Genomic DNA, 18319 nt, shown 5'->3' with positions numbered 1-18319 from the left:
GGAGCTCAGCCCTGCAAATCCTCCTGAAATATTCTCCTTCACTCATCTCTCAGACACGGGCTAGAAGGAGAGATGCCTGCACCGAGCAGACGGAGGAGCCAGTATTGCTCCCCTCTCCCTGCTGCGGCGCTGGGCTCCTGCAGGAGAGGCGTCCCTGGGACAACCGTATGTTATCTCGCACTGTCAGGAAAGGCGCAGGATGCAACCCTTCAGTCTTTGACGTGGTGGAGGAGGGAAAGCAGAAGAAACGATGATTTGTTTGTAAATATTTTCCAGAGGGCTCAAAAGCTGTTCTAAATTTAAAATTTTTTTTAAGAGGCTTTTCTCTCCAACATGCACGCTCCCCGCCTGCTCCGTCTGCCCAGCTCCAGTGCGTGTGTGGGGCTGAGAAGAGAAGGAACAGGATGAATCCTGGTGGCTTTTGCCCTCTCATCTTCTCTTGACAGCACCCAGGGCACAGCATTTGCCAGCATGGACCTGCCCACGTACAAAGGCCACCCAGTGCAGTGGGTGCAAATTCCTCCACTGGCTTCGGAGCAGCTCGTGGGTATTTGAGTGCAGCCCTAGGGCTGGGTACCAGGAAGAGAAACTTGTGCATCATTAGGGGAGGATGCTAATGGGCTCAGGGACCCCCTGAGCTACTGGCTTGCTGTGGGACACTGCCGAACATCCCAGGAGCAGGGATGGTGCTGGGACAGGGAGCGCAGTGCCAGCTTGGGAGGAGCAGCCTGGTCTCCCCTCACCCTCAGCATCGCAGGGCCCGTGAGTTACCTTCCTCACACCTGAAGTCGGGGAAAGCCACGTCCTGGAGTGGGATCTGCCGAAGGAAGTCAGGGTTTTGGCACCGTGGGTTTCCCGTCACAATCTTCCTCTTGCGCAGCCAGTCCCCCAGCCAGGCCAGCTGGCAGTTGCAGTTGAAGGGGTTGGCAAGCAGGTTCCTGCACATGGGAGGGAACACAAGGGCATCACTTGAGCAGCCCCTGGGCAAAGGGACTCCCTGCAGCCCGACAGTGCAACGGGGACAGCCTGGGAGCACCCTCCCCTGGGGCCCTGAGACATACAGCGTGGAGAGGGACTGCAGCGTGTCAAAGGCACCCGGTGCAATGGTGCTAATCTGGTTGTCGTACAGGGAGAGCAGGCGGACGTTGCGCAGCCCTGTGAAGCTGTCGTTGTGGATGCAGCTGATGCGGTTGTTCCTCAGCATCCTGCAGAGGGAAGGGGATGAGGGCATCTAACGACCCGGGTGGGTACCATGGGGGAAATGCACCTCAGCAGTGCCCAGGCTGTGCCCACCTCGCAGTAAAAACCTGTCCCCCAGCTCTGGATATGGCCAGCAGATGGGTAACGCACTCCTGAGCTGGCCCCATAGTGATGCAGACAGCACCAGCCTGGCAGCACAGGGGACCGAGGAGCAGGGATGTCCCTGTCCCTGTGCCTATGGTGGAGGGGGAACTCACAGGGTCCTCAGCCCGTCCAGGCCCCTGAACATGCCGCTCCGCACTGACTCCAGCTGATTGACGGTGAGGTGCAGCTCACTGACAGAGGATGCTCCCTCAAATGCCCCGTCCTCGATCTCTGACACTTTGTTGTTGCTGAGGTTGCTGCAGAGAGGGGAAAGCAGGCTGGGATGGGGGGGCTCTGCCCCGACCTCATCCTGAACCCCGCCTCCCCAGGTCCCACCAAATAACCTGTGATGCCCAGGCCCCTCGGGAACCCTTGTGTCAGGACATGGCCCCAGTTCCATGCCCCAGGCTGCCCTGGCATCAGGACCCCCACGTGCGTTCCCAGCTCCTGGGCACTTCTAACAGGTCTGTGCCTGCCCAATACTCACATTTTCTTCAGATGTGGGAGTTTCTTGAAGATACCAGTAGCTTCCAGGATGGTAATTTCATTGTTGTTCAGGCGCCTGGGGTGGGTAGCAGGGAAAAGAGCTCAGGAGATAGCTGTGAAGGGCCTGTCACAAACCCAACGCAGCACTGACAATGGTCTGGTTGCAGAAGGGAGGAGGAGGTTCTTACAGCTCAGCTGTGGACTGTGGGATGCGCTCCGGGATCTTGGTGAGCTTCAGGTTGGAGCACTCGACCACACCAGATTCGCAGCGGCACTTCGGGGGGCAGATCACGTCGCTGTTGCACTCGCTGTTCAACTGGTAATCCTCCGTCCCTGCACGCCGGTGAGGGCAGCGTGGGCTCCCATGGGCAGCTGCCCTCCCCTCCTCTGATCCTCCCACAACCCCAGCTGGGCTCCATCTCTTCCCCAGCTCCTCTCATCCCAGTCACTGAGCACATATTATTACTCTCCATGCCCAAAGCAGCTTTTCTACCGGGATATTTATCCTGAGTAAGTGGAATGCTGTGGCGTCCACCACCCTCTCCCCTCTTGCAGCCAGAGCTGAACCCTGGGGATGTCCCTGTGCTCGTCTGGGTAATGGCACAATGGGAGATAACTGCAACACACCCTGGTACCCAGCGCTTTATCACCGCAGCACCTGAGAACTCAGCAACCAGAAATGATGGGCAATGCAGGGTGTTCCTGCTGGGCCAGACTATGGGGCTCTGGCACAACCACCCATGGATGCAGCCTGGTCCAAAGGGCATCACACACCCACATACACATGTGGGTCTTCCTCTTACCTGGGATGAAATACTGCTCTTTGGCTGCAGAGAGAAAAGCACATCAGCACCCTGAGCACACAGCCACCAGGCTGGGGCAAGGCTGAGGACAGCTGTGCTGCAGGGTGCCTGTGGCAGGGACAGGGACGGCTCTCACCCGAGCAGCGGAACTTCTTGCTCTTGATCTGGCCGATGCGCTTGTTGGCCAGGCGCCGGGGGCTGGCGCAGCGGGCACCACTGGTCTCAATGGGGTTGGCACGGAGAAAATCTGCCAGCCACTTGAGGTTGCAGTCACAGACAAAGGGGTTCTGCGCCAGGTGCCTGTGCCGGGGACACTGGGTGACCCACCGCTGGGGACAGCGGGTGACAGCCAGCTCTAACCCTGTCTACTCGCTGAGATGATTTTTCCCCCAAGCACCCAACCATCCGGGTGTTGGAGGTGGCATGGGCACTCACAGGGTCTGGATGGCCCGTAGGGATGTGAAGGTGCCCTTAGCCAGGCTCTGGATCTTGTTGTCATAGAGTGAGAGCAGCGACAGGTTCTGCAGGTCCTGGAAGGTGTCTGCCCGCACACAGTTGATCTTGTTGGCATTGAGGAGCCTGGCAGGAAGGGAGGGAGGTGAGGCTGGGGATCCCCTTCACTGCACCATGGGCGCTGGGGACCTCTGCCCCACTTCCCGATGTCCCCACAGAGCATCCCACCCAGCCACCAGGGCCTTACAGCAGCTGCAGGGCGAAAAGTCCCCCAAAGACACCCTTGGGGAGGTCTGTGATCTTGTTGCCGTACAGCACCCTGGGAGAGAAAGGCTGGTGTGAGAGAGATAGAGGAGCAGTGGGGGACACGGTTCAGGAGGTGCAGTGTCCACCCCACACACCCCAGCGTGGGCACTTACAGGGAGTTCAGGGAGCGCAGTCCCTGGAAGGCATCAGGAGCAATTTCTGAGATCTGGTTGTTGCTCAGGTCTCTGAAAAACAAAGGGAGAAGGTGGCCTGGTCCCCTTTTCTCTTGCCCACACCCCTATCCTCCTGCTGGGTCCATGAGATGACCCCCAGCACCTAGCATACAGAGCTGGGAGTACCCAAGATCCCATCTCAGTGCTGCAGTGTGGGTCACCCCTGTGGCCTATGCCTGTTCTTGTGGGGGGCTACAGGCTCACAGCAGTGGCCAGCAGGGTGAAGGGTCCTGGAGTTTGGGGTGAGCTGGTAGGGGCTGCACACTTACATCCTCCGCAGCTTCTTGTAGGGGGAGAAGGCACCTGGGGGGATTGACTTGATACCATTGAGCTCCAGGCGTCTGCAAAGAGAAGGGGGAGAGATTAGGGCTGTAGGGTTGGCTGAGCCCCAGCACCCCATTGACAGCGTTGGAGGGCTGCAAAACCCCCAGGCTTGCAGTAAGTTACCCCACTGGAGTGGCACCATTCACCCCAGGGACAACTTGCAGCCTGTGCTCAGGGCTTTCTCCATCAGGGAGCGGTGGCATGTTTTGGGGAGGGCCGTGCTGGTTGGGGTGGGGGCATCACCTCCTTCGCCTCAGCACCCTGGGTCTGGGGGTGCCTGCTGCCTCCCATGTGCTTTGCATGCTGAGCCAACAGGGGCTTTGCAACATAATTGGATTTCTCTAAGGAGATTATTTCTCTATTTACATTTTTAATGCAGCTAAATCCAGGGCTAAATCTGGGCAACGTGGGAGAAGGGCAAGGAAGGCCTGCTGCCCCATGCAGTGGCTGAGCCCTGGGGCCTGCCCCCCATGTCCCCATTGCTTCAAGCCACCCAGCAGGGTCAGTGCTGGGCTGTACTCACATTTCTGTCATGGTCTCGGGCAGGTTGGCAGGGATGGCTGTCAGCCCCTTGCCCCGACAGTCCACGATGCCATTGCTGCAAGTGCACATGGCCGGGCAAGAGCCAGAGGACAAGCTGCAGAGCTGGGCACGTGCCAAGTCCGTTTGTCCTGCCAAGGAAACAGCCAGCATGGAGTTGCAAAGAGCTGGGCCAGGCGGGTGGGTAGCAGCACCCCAAGGAAGGGACCCTGGTGACAGCTTGGCGTGCCAGTACAGCCTGTGGCACCCTTGAGTGGGTGCACAAGGTCCTGGTGTGCCCCAACCCCATGCAAAAGACACATAGCTCCAAGGGCATTGACTGATGTGCCCTTTGTCACACTGATACGGTGGTGTTGTCCCCATGCTGTCCCTGCTGCATGGACGGTGTCATCCTGAGGCAAGCCCACAGTGTGCATCCAGGCTCTGAACTGTGGCTCACGGCAGGGAGTGGAGGTGGGCTGCCTCGATGGGACAGGCTTTGTCCCCCCTACCTTTATCCCTGCCCTGGCACCCATCGCCTCACCCATCCCACTCACCAGAGCAGCTGAACTCGTTCTTCTGGACCTCGGCCACGTTGAGGCCGCGGAGCTGGGCTGGAGCAGCACACTGGGTGAAGAGCCCGATGGTGGGACGCTGGCGCAGCCACTGTGAGAGCCAGGCCAGGTGGCAGTCGCAGAAGAGGTGGTTGGAATGCAGGCGGCTGTGGGCGGACAGGGCAGTTGGTGGCGAGGGGATGGCTCCTGCCCACCCCCTGCCCCCTGGCTGCCCCAGCCTGGCTCATCCCAATGGCTGTGGGTGTATAGCAGGGGACATGCAGGAGCCTGAGAGCTTCTGCACTGGTTGCTCAGGCTACCTTGCTTGGCAGTGCTTGCAGACACACTGAAAGGGTGTCCCCTCCATCCCCTCCCCATGGTGCTGTCCTGGCACTGCTGAGCCACCAGCACCAGAGCCGGGGACATCCCACTCCAGCCCAGGGGGTCCTTCCCATCCCTGCTGCCCTGGCACTCACAATGTCCGCAGCTTGGGCATGTGGTTGAAGCTGGACACAGGTATGGAAGTGATATTGTTGTTATTCAGGGTCCTGCAGGAAGGCAGAGGGGAGCAGATCAGGGCAGCCAGGCCGTAAATGGGAGCATGAGATGGTCCAGGTGGCATCAGACCCCTGAAAGCAACAGTACCCACCCACCCCCTGGCACAGGGTGGATAGATGGAGAGATGAGGGGTAGGGACAGCCCAAACCCCCGGTAGGGCCTGCTGCCCTTTCCAGGCTTCTCCCCCAGGGTCAGGATCAGGCCCTGGAGCACAGCTCCGCAACAGTGGTACCAGACCCCTGCTCGGCCTCTCCTCAGGGCCAGGGAGAGGTGGCACGCTGGGGATGTCCCTGCAGCACCTTGGTGAGTGGGGAGCACCCGGGGATACTCGCAGCCCCACATGGGGATTGCAGGCTGGAGGCTCCAGCCAGCCCCCAGCCACTTACAGGACCTCCAGCCCCCGCAGGGCGCGGAAAGCCCCATCCTCGATACAGCTGATCTGGTTCTTGTCCAGCTGCCTGTGGGAAAAAGTTGGAGGGAGCATTACTGGGACAGCCCAAGCGGAGAACAACTAGTTGCTCCTGATGCTCCTGCCACCAGACCCAACCCCAAATTCCCTCGGGCCACCCATGCCCATCCCTGCTGGGACTCACGACTCACAGATTCTTGAGGTCAGTGGCCCCACGGAAAGCTTTCCTGGGGATGGCCTGGATGAAGTTCTCACTCAGATCCCTGCAGAAGAAAGAGACAGGAAGGAAAATGAGCAGTGCCTGCAAAGCACAATGCTCCGTGGGACGAGGGCGTCCACAGGCAGAGGCACAGCCCAGCACTCAGCAATCCCCAAGAGGCTCTGGGAAGCTGTAATTTGGCAACCAAGGACTTGCAGCCCCAAGGCGAGTCTGGCTCCATCCATCCTGACTGCAAGTGGCTGGGGGTCCCCAGGCACTGGTGTCCCCAGCTTTGATAAGTACAGCAGCAGGACACAGCTCTGGAAAAACCCTCTGTACTTAAATACCCTGTGACTGCTATAATTACAGGTCCCTGCTGATTAACTGGTAATTACACTTAGTGGATCCAGTAGGCATTCCCATGGAGCCTGCCCTGCACTTTAGAGGGCACAAATAATTGGGTCATTAATTACTTCATCACTACACCGCACTGTCTGCACCACTCTGCACTGCCGGGGCATGCTGGGCCAGCATGGGCTCTGTGTTTGCAGGGCTGGCAGCACGTCAGATCCCGCACTGTGCCTGGGCTGGCTTTTAACAACCATGAAGGCAAAAAAATCTCACTGCAAAGTCTGGGTGGACTGGCTCAGCTCACCCTGTCCTCAGGGGACCTGCCTATTGTATTTGTGCCTCACAGCTCACACGCTGCCATTACCTCTCTCACCCCAAAAGCCAGAAGCTCCTCTGAGCTCAGCAGGCACCTACATTGCCAGCCCCCAGCCCCATGGTAGAACAGCCCTGCTCCAGCCACCCATGGGGCAGAAGGCCAAGTCCCAAGCTCCCTCCTGCAGCAGGGAAACTGAGGCACGTCAGAGCATTTGTCCTGTGCAGCAAGTCCATGGGTGAGTGAGGAGCTGGACCAGGGCAACCTGCATGGACTAAGCTCCCCACAGCATTACACAGGCCACGCAGACACCCGCATCCCATCCCTGAGAGGTGGCTTGGGTTGTCCCTGAATATCAACATTTCACACTCGGTTCTCACCAGCTCCATTTCAACATAATGAAGCCTTTTCACTACTGATATCCCAGGGCAGTTGGGCTGGGTCAGGATGGAGGCACAGCATCCACACTCTGCCCCATGCCCCAATTTCCTCCAGAAAATGGGCTCAGTGTGGCCCACCAACTGCTTGTAAAAGACCTAGAGGTCTCCGAATTTTTTCTTCACTCCAGCCAAAAACTTCACTGCCATGATGGGAAAAAGTTGCCAGAGGGAAGCACCAGCATTACTTGCACGGATGTATGAGGAGAAGGAAAACCCAAGGACAGTGGGCTTGCCTAGCCCTCTGGTGATATGCCAAGCCACCAAGGAGATGCCATATGGTGCTGGAGCAATGCACACTTTGTCTGCAGCAGGCAAGGGCTGGTGCATTGCTCTGGTACTGTATACAGGGAGCAGGGGCTTGTGCATCATGCTGGGTTGTTCCTGGGGAACCAAACCCAGCTGACAAAGTGCCGTTGCTGGGCAGAGGAAGGGAGATGCTGCTCCTGGAGGGGTCCAGCCTCACAGAGAGGATAAAGCCCAGCTCCCCGGCCAGCAGCCGGAGCGCAGCAGGCGCAGTTCCACCGCTCCCCGCACGGCGGCACTGCCAGGCTGCCCTGCCTGCGCTGCCCAGGCTGCTCAAGCTCTTCCCAGGGGTCCAGACCAACCCCCCGCGAAGGCATCGAGGTCGCCTGGCATTCTCTAGAGGGGAAGGACCCGACACCCCAGCACCCCTTCAGATGTAAATGCCCCCTCTTCATCCTCTGATGGGGATGCGATGATCCCGGGGACCTCTAGGAATTGCAATGAGCTTTCTGAAATGCAGCATTGACCCAAATCTCCTTTTCTCTTTTGGCTCCTAGAAGAAGGAATCCCCTAGAAAATCCTCCAGAAACCCCTAGACGAAGTTCACCACTCTTCCTAGCAATGCATTCAATGCATCTAGCTCTCCCCTGGCAGTTCCCTGTCCTCCAACGTTAAATCGGTCGCAGTGGGGCCAAACATGGGAGCACCCACCATGCTTCAGCGCCCTGTACCTGTCCCGCCAGCTCCGGCACTGCCTGCCCGGGCAGCCCTTCCTGCAGCTTGTTTGGTTCCCTCATGGAAACCTTGCTTGCGTTTCTCCACTCACAGCACATGGGACTCTCAGCGCGCCCGGGGAGCAAACCCAGGCGTCTGTCTGCAAGCTGCTCACTTACAGCTCGCGAGGGAAATGCTGCTAGAAGGTTGCAGCTGACTCTGCAAGGCTTCTCCCCTTCACAGCTTTTTGTGACAGTCACTGATGAAGTGCTGCCTTTGGGGGTACGGTACCAAAGCTAAGAGGGACAGACACTGGATGCGAAGCTTTCAGCGAGGTCCCAGCACTGGGCTTACATTGTTGGCACAGTTACACCGTTGACTGACACCAGGACAAACACATGCTTTGCCTGAGGGATACGTGGCCCGGGCATTGGAACAAGGCACGGCCCCTTCCCTCCTGGTGTTTCATAGCTCCCAGCTATGTTTGCTTTACACTTTGGCACCAAAGAAACAGCAGATGGCATGGCTTCTCCTCACTCCATCACATGGCTTGCAGCACCCTTGGTGGCTGTGTCGGTGCCACCTCGCACCACCAAACACAAATGTGTTGCTGCCATCACACGTGGAGCACCATCAGTGACCATGAGCATTGACATGTCCAACAACACTGTTGGGGACTGGCCAGCTGACAAACACGGACAAAAGAGGGGGAAAGAAGGCAACTCCCCTGCCATTGTCACTACCACCCTTTCTGCCTTTTTGCTTCCAGATATTTTCCTCCAGTTCCAAATCTCCTGGTTACTGAATCCGGGGGATGTCGAAGCAGTTATCCCACCCATGCCACTGTTCTCTTCCCGTCCCCATGCCGCAGGGACCATGCAGCTGGAGTTTCTCCCTGCATGTCACAGAGTGCAGAGGGCTCCAGTAGTCCTGGGGGTGCAAAAGGAGAAGGATGACGAAGGGTGAGCAGGTGACAGGGGACACACAGCCTCCTCCCTGTGAGTGCCAGAGGACAGCACCAGGCAGACCCTGCAGAGAGACTGTAGCACACCTGCATGCCCCAATGGGAAGCCCTCAGCAGCCTGTCTGCAAAGCAGGACCCCCACATGCTCCCCAGGAACCCACTGCATTTCCATCCCTTCCTGGCCTAAGGCTCCCCTCCCAGAGGGGTTTCTGGCCCAGCAGATGCCTATTAATTAGCAGCAGCCAGCTCCAACCCATAGCTGTGCCATGGGGAGAAGGAGGGCACTTGCTTTCCTTCAATGTCCCCCAAAAGCCTTATGGTCAAGCTACGTCCATGCAGTCCCCTCCAGACTGGGCAGCATGGAGGATGGCAATAGTCAGGGACTGGGATTTTTGAAACTCCCTTGCTCAGATCCTACGCCCCACTGTGTGCACTATCGTTGCCGGTGCAATCCGTATGGTGGGTCGGGAGGTGCTCCCGGCACTGGCTCTCCTGGCAGCCAGCAGCCCCTGCCCCACCGCCGCGGGTCCCCAGGGACCCTCGGCGAGGAGCCAGCCGCAGGGCACAGCTCCCTCGGGCTGGCAGGGACTTGGAGGCGGGAGCCAACCCCCCGGTGTGCCGCCCTGCCCGGCACTTAGCGGGGCATCCGAGCAAAACTGTTCGACATGGCTTCCCAGTGGGGAGCCCACTCAGGCAAACAAACTCCAGCAGTCTTAATCTCCCCAGCAAGAGCCCGGCGGGCTGGAGGGCGGCTGGGAGGGAGGGGGCCGCAGCGGGGCTGTGGCAGCCGGGCGGTGAGGCTGGGGCTATTACCACGCTCTCATTCTTTCGGCTAATCCTGACTTCACACTTTAACCTGATTGAGCCTTGTTTGGCGAGCCGGCTCCTGGCGCGCTGTGTGAGGGGATTAGGGCCGGACGCAGCAGGGAGGTAATTGCTTCCCAGCGGCGCTGGCGCTGGCCCCGCGTCCTCCCTCCGAGCCCCCCACTGCCTGCCAAGCGCACCAGGGCGGCCTGGCAGCCCTCCGGCATGGCACTCTCCTCACCAGGCAGCCTGGCTTGGCGGCGGCCGCGGGGCTGGCCCTGCTAGTGGTGCAGGGGTCCATCTCACCCAGCACCAGTGGTCACCGGGGCACCTCTGTCCAGGCAAAAGTTGCAGCCGGTGTCATGCCCCAGCCATGCCAGAAAAGGCTGGGGGACATAGCATGGCAGGTGAGTGGTTTTCTGCCCCAGCAGTGCCCATACACCCAGGAGATGCCACTGGCTCCAGGCAGGTGAAGCGAAGGGGGTTGCTCCTGTCTTAAATATGTTTTCTCCTCAGCTTTCACACTGGAAACTCGTTACCATCCAGTGGGCTCCCAGACTCTCGCACATCAAAGGCACTGACCTTTCTCAGCTGCTACCAGGCTGCTGCTCCCACGATGAAAATGCACTACAGGTCCCCCTGCTCACAGGTTGGACGCTTCCCCCAGTATCCCCACTCAGCCAGCATTGAAACCAGCCACTGCAGGCACCAGCTAGCCCACAATAGCCATCCACCAAGTCTCAAGCAGACAAGGCAGGTGCCTTCATAACCAAAGCCACACAGCCCTGGGCAGCACCAGCGTTTTGGGCTGGGACAGGTGGTCCCTGGATCCCAGCCTCACCTCACTGGCGCTGTGCCAGAGAAGGCTGTGCCAGGGTACAGCCAGCATTTGCCCAAGCCAAAGGGCCTGCCAGGGACTAAACAGCAAGGACCACAGTACCAGAAGCTATTAAGCAGCCTGGTGTACCTCGGGTCACTCTGCACATGCTGTTTGTCCCATCACAGCCTGCCCAAGGCAGAGGGACAGGCAGGGACGTGGCTACCCAGCCAGCACGGCTGTTCATGCTGTCAGCTCCGTTGCCTGACAGGTGACACTGGTAAGCACAAAGGGACAGTAAGACTCCTGCATTATGAGAGATCAATAGATTAATCAGCACTTGCATTAGCGATCGACGGCCCAGGGTCCCCCCGAGGGGTTTCGCATGCCTGTTTCTCGCTGCAGGGGAGGTGCGGCTGCATCCACTGCTTGTGCTGGCAGCAGCACCCACAGCCCTGCACTGGGGGAAACAAGTGTCACCCATATGTCCCAGCCACACAAGCCACTCAAGGTGATGGTCATGAGTCCCTGATGCTGCAAGGACGCTGTGTGTGAGGAGGGGTGTCCTGGAGGGCTCTGTCCTCCCCAGGCAAGGGCTTGCTGGAGGCTGAGGGCAGCTGCCTTGCTGCTGCATTAGCAGGGTGCTGGGTTAACAAGGCAGGGTTTCATTCACCACGTCACCTGCCCAGGCCCCCAGCGCGGGCAGGGACCTGCAGTCCCGTCTCAGGTTCAGGCTCCTGCCGCACACCCCCAGCATTACGTCAGGCTGTTTGATTTTTAATGGGCTTCGCTGGCCCAGCTGCTGTCACTGCTCCATCCTGACTGAGGGGGACGAGACAGACCTCCCACCCCCTCCACCCCTGCCTCACTTCGCCATCCCAAGGTCACCAGGAGCCCGCATGCTGCCTGCTGCTGCCTGCTACCCACTGTGACCCCGGCCCCTGGGGCTGATGGCATTTGCACAGGGCAAGGTGGGATGGCAGAGCTTGGTGTATACGTGCAAACAAGACAGGGTGGGCTTAGCGTGTCCCCTGCCACTCAGGGAGGAGATCATGGGGTCTCTGGAAATACCACCTTGGCAGAGGCCAGAAAGGGAAAAGGGACGGGATGGGACAGAGTCCAAAGCAGAATGGTGACAAGAGAGTGAACATTGTTTGCTGTTTTTCACAACACCAGAACAAGAGATGACCAGCACAACTACCAGGCTTAAAATCACAGGAAAGAGTGACTCCTCCAAATGAGGGACAGTTAGTCCATAGGACGCCCAGCTACAATCAGCTCAAAAGTGGAATAGAAGACACGCACAGAGATGCACCTGCAATGCCATGCTGCAGCGAGAAATACCTGCAGGTGGATGCTCAGGAGATGGCTCCTGCTGCCAGTAAGCTGGCTGGGCACATCCCAGTGGCCACTGTGCTGCCCGGTGCAGGCTGCCAGGCATGGCTGAGGGCACAGCCGGCAGGGACTGTCACCCACCAGGAGTCACTTCTCCTGTCAGCCTGTCTTAGCAGCAGGTGGAGACGCACAACCCTTCTGCTCCCAGAGCAGCATGGGGGATGTCAGCCTGGAGTCAGCCTGGTGCCAGCTGCGTGCCAGAGTCCCTGCTCAAATCTCTGCCTGCCACTCTTGTCCCTGACCCTCCTGGAGTGGGGGAAGGGAACCGTGAATGGGAGGGCTGCTCCTGCGGTGGTTCAAGGGGGAACAGCTGGTGCCTGTGAGGAGCATCCCAGGCTGGGCGGCACGGCACAGCCCTCCCCGCTGGCAGCCAGAGCGAGTGCTTCATCAGGCAGCCTCAGCCGCCAACAATTACGTGCTGAGTAAATCGATGGGATATAATTGGACTATTAAGATCTCATTATCCTCCTGGCTCCGGGTGCTGCAGCCCGCAGTGTTCTGGAGGAGACCACAGCCTGCAGCCACAGAAACTGCTTCGCATCCCAGACAGCCTTGGTGGATACTGGGGACAAGGTGCAAGGAGCAGGGATGGTACAGACAAAGGAGACAAGGATGGTGGCAGCAACCTGTTTTCAGCACAAGGAGACATCTCTGTGGCACAGTGAAGTGCTGTGTGAAGGCAGAGAGGTGTCTCTACAGGGGCCTTAGAAATGAGAAAGCCCAGGCATCCTTCTTCTAGCCACCACAGCAACCTGAAAGCCACTGCTGGCCTCTCCTGCCCTGTGTAGGGCTCTTTGCTCCTGGGTGGCATGGGGAGTTTGGACTCTATATGCACTTTCATGCATGCCTCTACCCCAGCCCAGCTGAACAGGGAGGCTCATGTCCCCACCTGTGAGTTGCAGTGTCCCCATGCTCTGAGTCACACGGGCTGCCTGGCCCTGGGGTCCCCCCTCCCCTGTGCAAGAGCCACATACCCATCACGTCCATCACCTGCTCGCACCTCAGCCATGGGGGGCAGGGGTGTGATTTCTGGCCATGGGACAGTCCTCCTGAAGTGACCAGAGTCCTCAGCACCTCTTGGCAGGCAGGATGGCACACCAGGTCACGTCCACCAAGGTCCAAGCAACAACAGGAGAGCTGCCCCCATCCCCACCTGAGGTTTTTGCTGTAATATTTCTTGTTATCTCAGCATCAGTGAAAGCAATGTGTCAGAGCTCATGTCTACCAGGCTCATTTATATAAGGACAAAACAACCCTTTGCTGGAGCAAGGCAACACACAGCTAGACATCATGATGTTGTGCCAAGTGTTTCAGACCACAGATCTCAGTGGCACAAGCCAAATCAACAAATTCTGCCTGTCCACTATGTACACATAGCAAAGAGTAAAGGTGAACACTGCCAGACCGGGCACAATTCTTCATACCACTCCTCTGCCAGGAAAGGCTTCCCGAAGTGCTGTGCTGACCCCAGGCTCTGGCCCGAGCCCCTTCTCTCCCCAGAGATGCAGATGCTTTCCCCAAACATAAGAGCTGGGGATGTTCGCTGCTTGTACAGCTGAGCAGAGCATGTGTAAATGCAACATATGCTCACGGCAACAGTTAGTGAGAAGAGTCCCAGCCCCAGAGCCATGGTGCTGACATAGCAAAACATTTCAGCGCACACATAAATCTCAGCGGGACACTTCAAAGGGACACTGCTGACCCACGTCATGACCCAGACCACTGTCCTCATGGGAGCATCAGTGACTGACACCAGCTGGTGTCGCCCAGTAGTGCCACTATGGTGCCTGTGTATGCCAAGGAGGTGCACTGGGGATGTTGAGGTACATGGGTGCATGCACCACAGGTGACACCAGCAGCCCCATGTTTGGGCATGGGAGTAGTCAGGGACATGTGATGCCTCTTGCAAGTGGGATGATCTGCACAAGGATGGCATTTGCAGGACGTAGGCTTTGCTGGGTGGCTCCCTGCACAGAGCAGCGCCTGTGCGGCAGCTCCAGTCCAGCTCTGGCAAGGAGCAGCTCCGTGTGGGCTGTGCTGCAGAGCCAGAGCCGGGGGACTCGGCCTCAGTGGGAAGGGGGATGCTGCGAGAACAAGGGGAGCTGGCCAAGGAAAAGAGGGGAGGGTGGGAAAGGAGGGGGAATAAAGCATCTGCCACCCACCCTGGAGCCTCTTCAGAGGCTGAAAAAAGTTAAAAGCAGCAGCTTTAATGGAAACACAAGTGAAATAACAAGCTGCAAACCCCGTGCGCCTGTCGCCACTCCCTCCCCACGCTGTCCCTTTGTTCCTGAAACCTGCAGTAAGGAAAGGCAAAGGCATTGCCACTCACTCCCCAGCATGCCAAAGTGCCTCCAGAGAGCCACAGCATGCACCATGCCCAGCGCCCTGTGGTCTAGCAGAGGCCGGGCTGGGCAGCGGGTGCCCTGCAGCACACACTGGTGAGCAGCCAACCTCCTGTCTGCAAAGGGACCCACTGTGTGGCTGTCACGTCTTCCTCAGCTCCCACAGCATGAGGGCTCGGCCCCTCCAGCAACTGTCTGGCTGGACACCTGGCTGCTAAAACTGCACCTTCCCAGCTCACAGCCTCATGTCTCACTGTCACCAGGAGCCAAGGCATGCCGCTGCACCCAGCCAGTGGCCCCATAGCTGCATGACTTCCTGCTTCTCTCCATCCCTGCTTTTCAACACCTTCAAGTCCCCTCCATTCTGGTATTCAGCAAGCTTGTTCTCTTCCCTCCTTTCATGTTTTTACTTCCGTCTTGCCCTAACGTAGCAGGAAATCCCTATGAAACCCTCCATGAAAGCATGTTTTCTTTCCAGCTCCCACACTGCCCTCCAGCCTCCACACCTACCTGCTTCACGTTTGCATCGCTCGGCTCATTTCCAGCATGTTCCTGACATGCTGCATCTAAAAGGTGAGGAGCTGTCCCAGTCCCCAGAGCTGCACACCAGGCCCCCCAGCCCCCCAGCCTCCTCCCATGCTCTCTTCTGGCTCACTGCCCACAGCAGAGCACCCAGCACTCACGGACCCGGCACATCCCGGAGTGCCCGGCAATCGGGTACTGCAGCCCGGCAGCTGCGGAGCTTGGGGCAGAGCAACCTGACAAGGAGGCAATGGGGATTTGCTGGACCACACGTGGTTGTATCTCTGGCAGACAGCAGAGTGCTGCTGTGAGACCCTCTCACACAGCCCTGTGATGGTTAAGGACAAGGTCAGTTTCCCCCTCAACCCACCATGACTGCATGCACGGAGAGCTCTGCTGGGTGACGGTGCTGTGCCATGCTGGGAGAGGTGCCAGGCTCCAGCCCTGCATGCTGGGAGCCCTTGCACCCTTCAGCACGCAGTGTCTGGTCCCTGCCCGGCAGCTCGCACCCAAGAAGACACCTTGAACTCCAGGTAGCAATACTCATCCAAGGTGCAAATGAAAAAGCAAATAGCTCTTCTGGCAAGGCAGCCCTGAGCCCTGTGGGGAGCTGGTTGTGCCTTCCAGGCTCTGAGGCTTTTAATTGCTAATAAGTGTGAAGCCAGGCCTGCCGGCCCTCCTGGATTCCGCTGAGGTGTGAATGAGGCTGAGCCAAGCTAAGAATTGCATCCTGGCTGTCCCAGATCTGGCACAGGCTGGTGAGCCAAGGGGCGATGCTGCGGATCTGCCACACTGCTTCTCAGCTTTACAGCCCTGGGATAGCGACTCTAAACCCTGATTCTAGCTTTGGGAAGGGCTAAGGCAAACTCCAGCCTGGACGGTGCTCTGAAACCAATGCTGAACCTTGCAAGACCCAGCTGGAATTATCTGGCAAGATGCTGTGGCATGACTGAGTCCTTCAGGCTGCTCATGCTCAGCCGTAGCACTAAGAGGGGCAAAACTCACCCCAGCAGTGGCTGCATTTCACAGCCTCGCTTTCTGAAAGCACCTGGGAGGCACCACAGAGCTGGTGGTGGGATGCAAGTTTGGAGACACATCACAGGGTGAAAAGCATCAGCCCCCATTGTCAGCCAGGGTGGAGCCAGCAGGGCATCTCAAATCCAGCCCAGCAGCTGCAAAAAGATATGTGATTTTACACAGGCCTGGAAGGAAACAGCACTGATAGAAGAAGGGTCCGAAGGGAAAGTAGCCTGGGAAATGGGATGCCCAAGCATAAGAACGAAGCGCAGCGGCGTGCAGCAGGGAAAACCCAACAGACAGATAAAAGAGACTCCATCCCGAGTGGTACACATCAAAGCCATGATAAAAAACTGCTGGCAGGGCAGCAAAGTCTTACCAGAAGGCTGGGTCCAAGCTGTAACATCACTCCTGAGAGGGTCTGGGTGAGCAGCACCCAGTCGTGTCCGTGCCACGGGGGAGCTGTACCCCTGCCCACGGGGCCGTGCCGGCTTTTCCCCGCAAAAGAGCTCTTTGAAGAACCCCCAGCACAAAACCACACCGCAAGTCTGGGGAAGCCTCTCCCCGTAGGCAGTTAGTACAGCTGCAGACCCACAGCCACAAAACACTGCCACCCACAGGCCTCGCCTGTGCTGGGGATCAACAGCTCCTCCTTGTTTTGGGGAAGCAGAAATGAGTTGCTAGAAGTGCGCCTGGGTGCTCCTCCTGCCCTTCTCTGACCTGTGCGTGGAGCCTCAGAGGAGCCGTGAGCTCAGCTGCAGTACCTGACTGTAGGGGACAGACTGGGGAGCCCTGACCCCGAGTGCATGGGTGCTTGGAGGTCTTGCACAGACCTTCAGCCTCCACATTAAAGCTCCAGCGATGGCACAGCCCCACATCCCTTTGCAAGCTGCCCTGAAGTTAATTACCTTTGATGTTAACAATGCACCTCCTGTCTCAGCTCCAAGCTCATCTCACATCAGGTGGGGACATCAGCTCTGTGACCCTGACATCCCACAGCTGATCTTGCCCTGTGGATATGCCTGAATATCCACAGGCTGTGTTATCCATGTGTCCACACATCTCCTGCCACAGCCTGGCTGAGCTGGGAAGGGGAGGTCATGCATTTCCCAGGAGGTAGCTACAGTCACAGGTGTTTTCACGAAGGCTGAGCATCTTGTCACAATCACCCACACTATGACAGAGGAAAAAACACGCACACCAGAAGCAGCTCAGCCCTGCGCCCTTCTCCCATGCTATGCTCTTCCATTTAAAACTCAGCTCAAGCCCAGCCAGTACTGCAGCAGGGATTCCCACTAAGGGAGAGCCAGGGTGCATCTGCGGAGAAGGGACAGGGCCCTGCACACTGTCCAGCTCGAGGTGACACTTCTCACAGCTCCAGGCTGGCCGGGGCTGGACCTGCCAACATTGCGGGCAGCCTCCAGCGCGGCTGCTTGGGTGGCTGGAGCTCTCAGCACGGCTGCAGCTCATGCTCTAGGACCCGGGGAGAGGAGCCGTCGAGGCTGATTACCCCCACCAAAGCAGGCCTGGCAGGTTTATTTTTAACAGTTCTGATTGAAGCTGGTTTCCTGCTGACATTTACACTCCTTCATCATTATCGGCTCCCCAGCTTCCAACTGCCAAGATTAAAGGGGGGATGAAATCTCCTGAACAGTGGAGTCCTGGTTGCAAATCCCACAAAGGGGGAGAGACCCACATAGGCGCAGCCGGGCAGATAACAGCCCCCTCGGAGGGAGGTGGCTGGCCAGGGAGCCTTGGCTCACAGTGGGGGGGGCATCACAGGATGGGACCACGCCATAGGAGGCAGCAGGAACCATCTCAGGGCGGCCTGGGGAGGGATGTGTGCCATCCGTCACTGGCATGTGTGCAAGAACATGGCAATGGTCAGGCTCCACGTGCAACTAGGGGTGCTGGTGTCTCCAGAGACAACCCTGCTCCTGGGAGTGCCCCAATTGTGACCAGCTCCAGGTGTCATTACCCTGAGCCATGGCTGCTGGACCAGGCCAGCAGAAGAGTGAGCAGCCAACCCCCAGTTGCATGCATGTGCACATCCCAGCACCCCAGATCTCCAGGGGGTGGGCACAGGGCAGGGCTCAGACCCCCAGCACAGTCCTCTGCAAAGGTGGGGACAAGCAGGGGCTGTGCAGCACAGCCTGACTCTCATCCTCCTTCCCACGCTGCTGGAAACCTTTATTTTCAAGGTGGACAACGCACTGCAGAGCTCGTAGCAGCATTCCCAGCATGGCCAGAACTAAGCACTCAGATCTGA

At 58.3% G+C, this 18319-nt stretch overlaps 1 protein-coding gene across 1 annotated transcript in view; it reads right to left on the bottom strand.

Annotated features, from left to right (window-relative positions):
- The window catches only part of SLIT1 (slit guidance ligand 1), a gene marked incomplete at both ends in the record, with an annotated part of 60473 nt that overhangs the window by 9502 nt on the left and 32652 nt on the right, over positions 1–18319 (bottom strand). Inside the window, 16 exons of the mRNA XM_080348161.1 lie at positions 772–938; positions 1062–1205; positions 1458–1601; positions 1832–1906; positions 2019–2163; positions 2634–2657; positions 2770–2933; positions 3069–3212; positions 3334–3405; positions 3506–3577; positions 3835–3906; positions 4413–4560; positions 4966–5129; positions 5439–5510; positions 5907–5978; positions 6121–6192. Coding sequence (XP_080204287.1) covers positions 772–938; positions 1062–1205; positions 1458–1601; positions 1832–1906; positions 2019–2163; positions 2634–2657; positions 2770–2933; positions 3069–3212; positions 3334–3405; positions 3506–3577; positions 3835–3906; positions 4413–4560; positions 4966–5129; positions 5439–5510; positions 5907–5978; positions 6121–6192 — 1751 coding nt within the window. The remainder of the gene's footprint in view (positions 1–771; positions 939–1061; positions 1206–1457; positions 1602–1831; positions 1907–2018; positions 2164–2633; positions 2658–2769; positions 2934–3068; positions 3213–3333; positions 3406–3505; positions 3578–3834; positions 3907–4412; positions 4561–4965; positions 5130–5438; positions 5511–5906; positions 5979–6120; positions 6193–18319) is intronic.

Source organism: Nesoenas mayeri (genome assembly GCF_963082525.1).
Source record: "Nesoenas mayeri genome assembly, chromosome: 7".
NCBI classification, from domain to species: domain Eukaryota; kingdom Metazoa; phylum Chordata; class Aves; order Columbiformes; family Columbidae; genus Nesoenas; species Nesoenas mayeri.
This window is presented reverse-complemented; position numbering and strand designations above follow the sequence as displayed.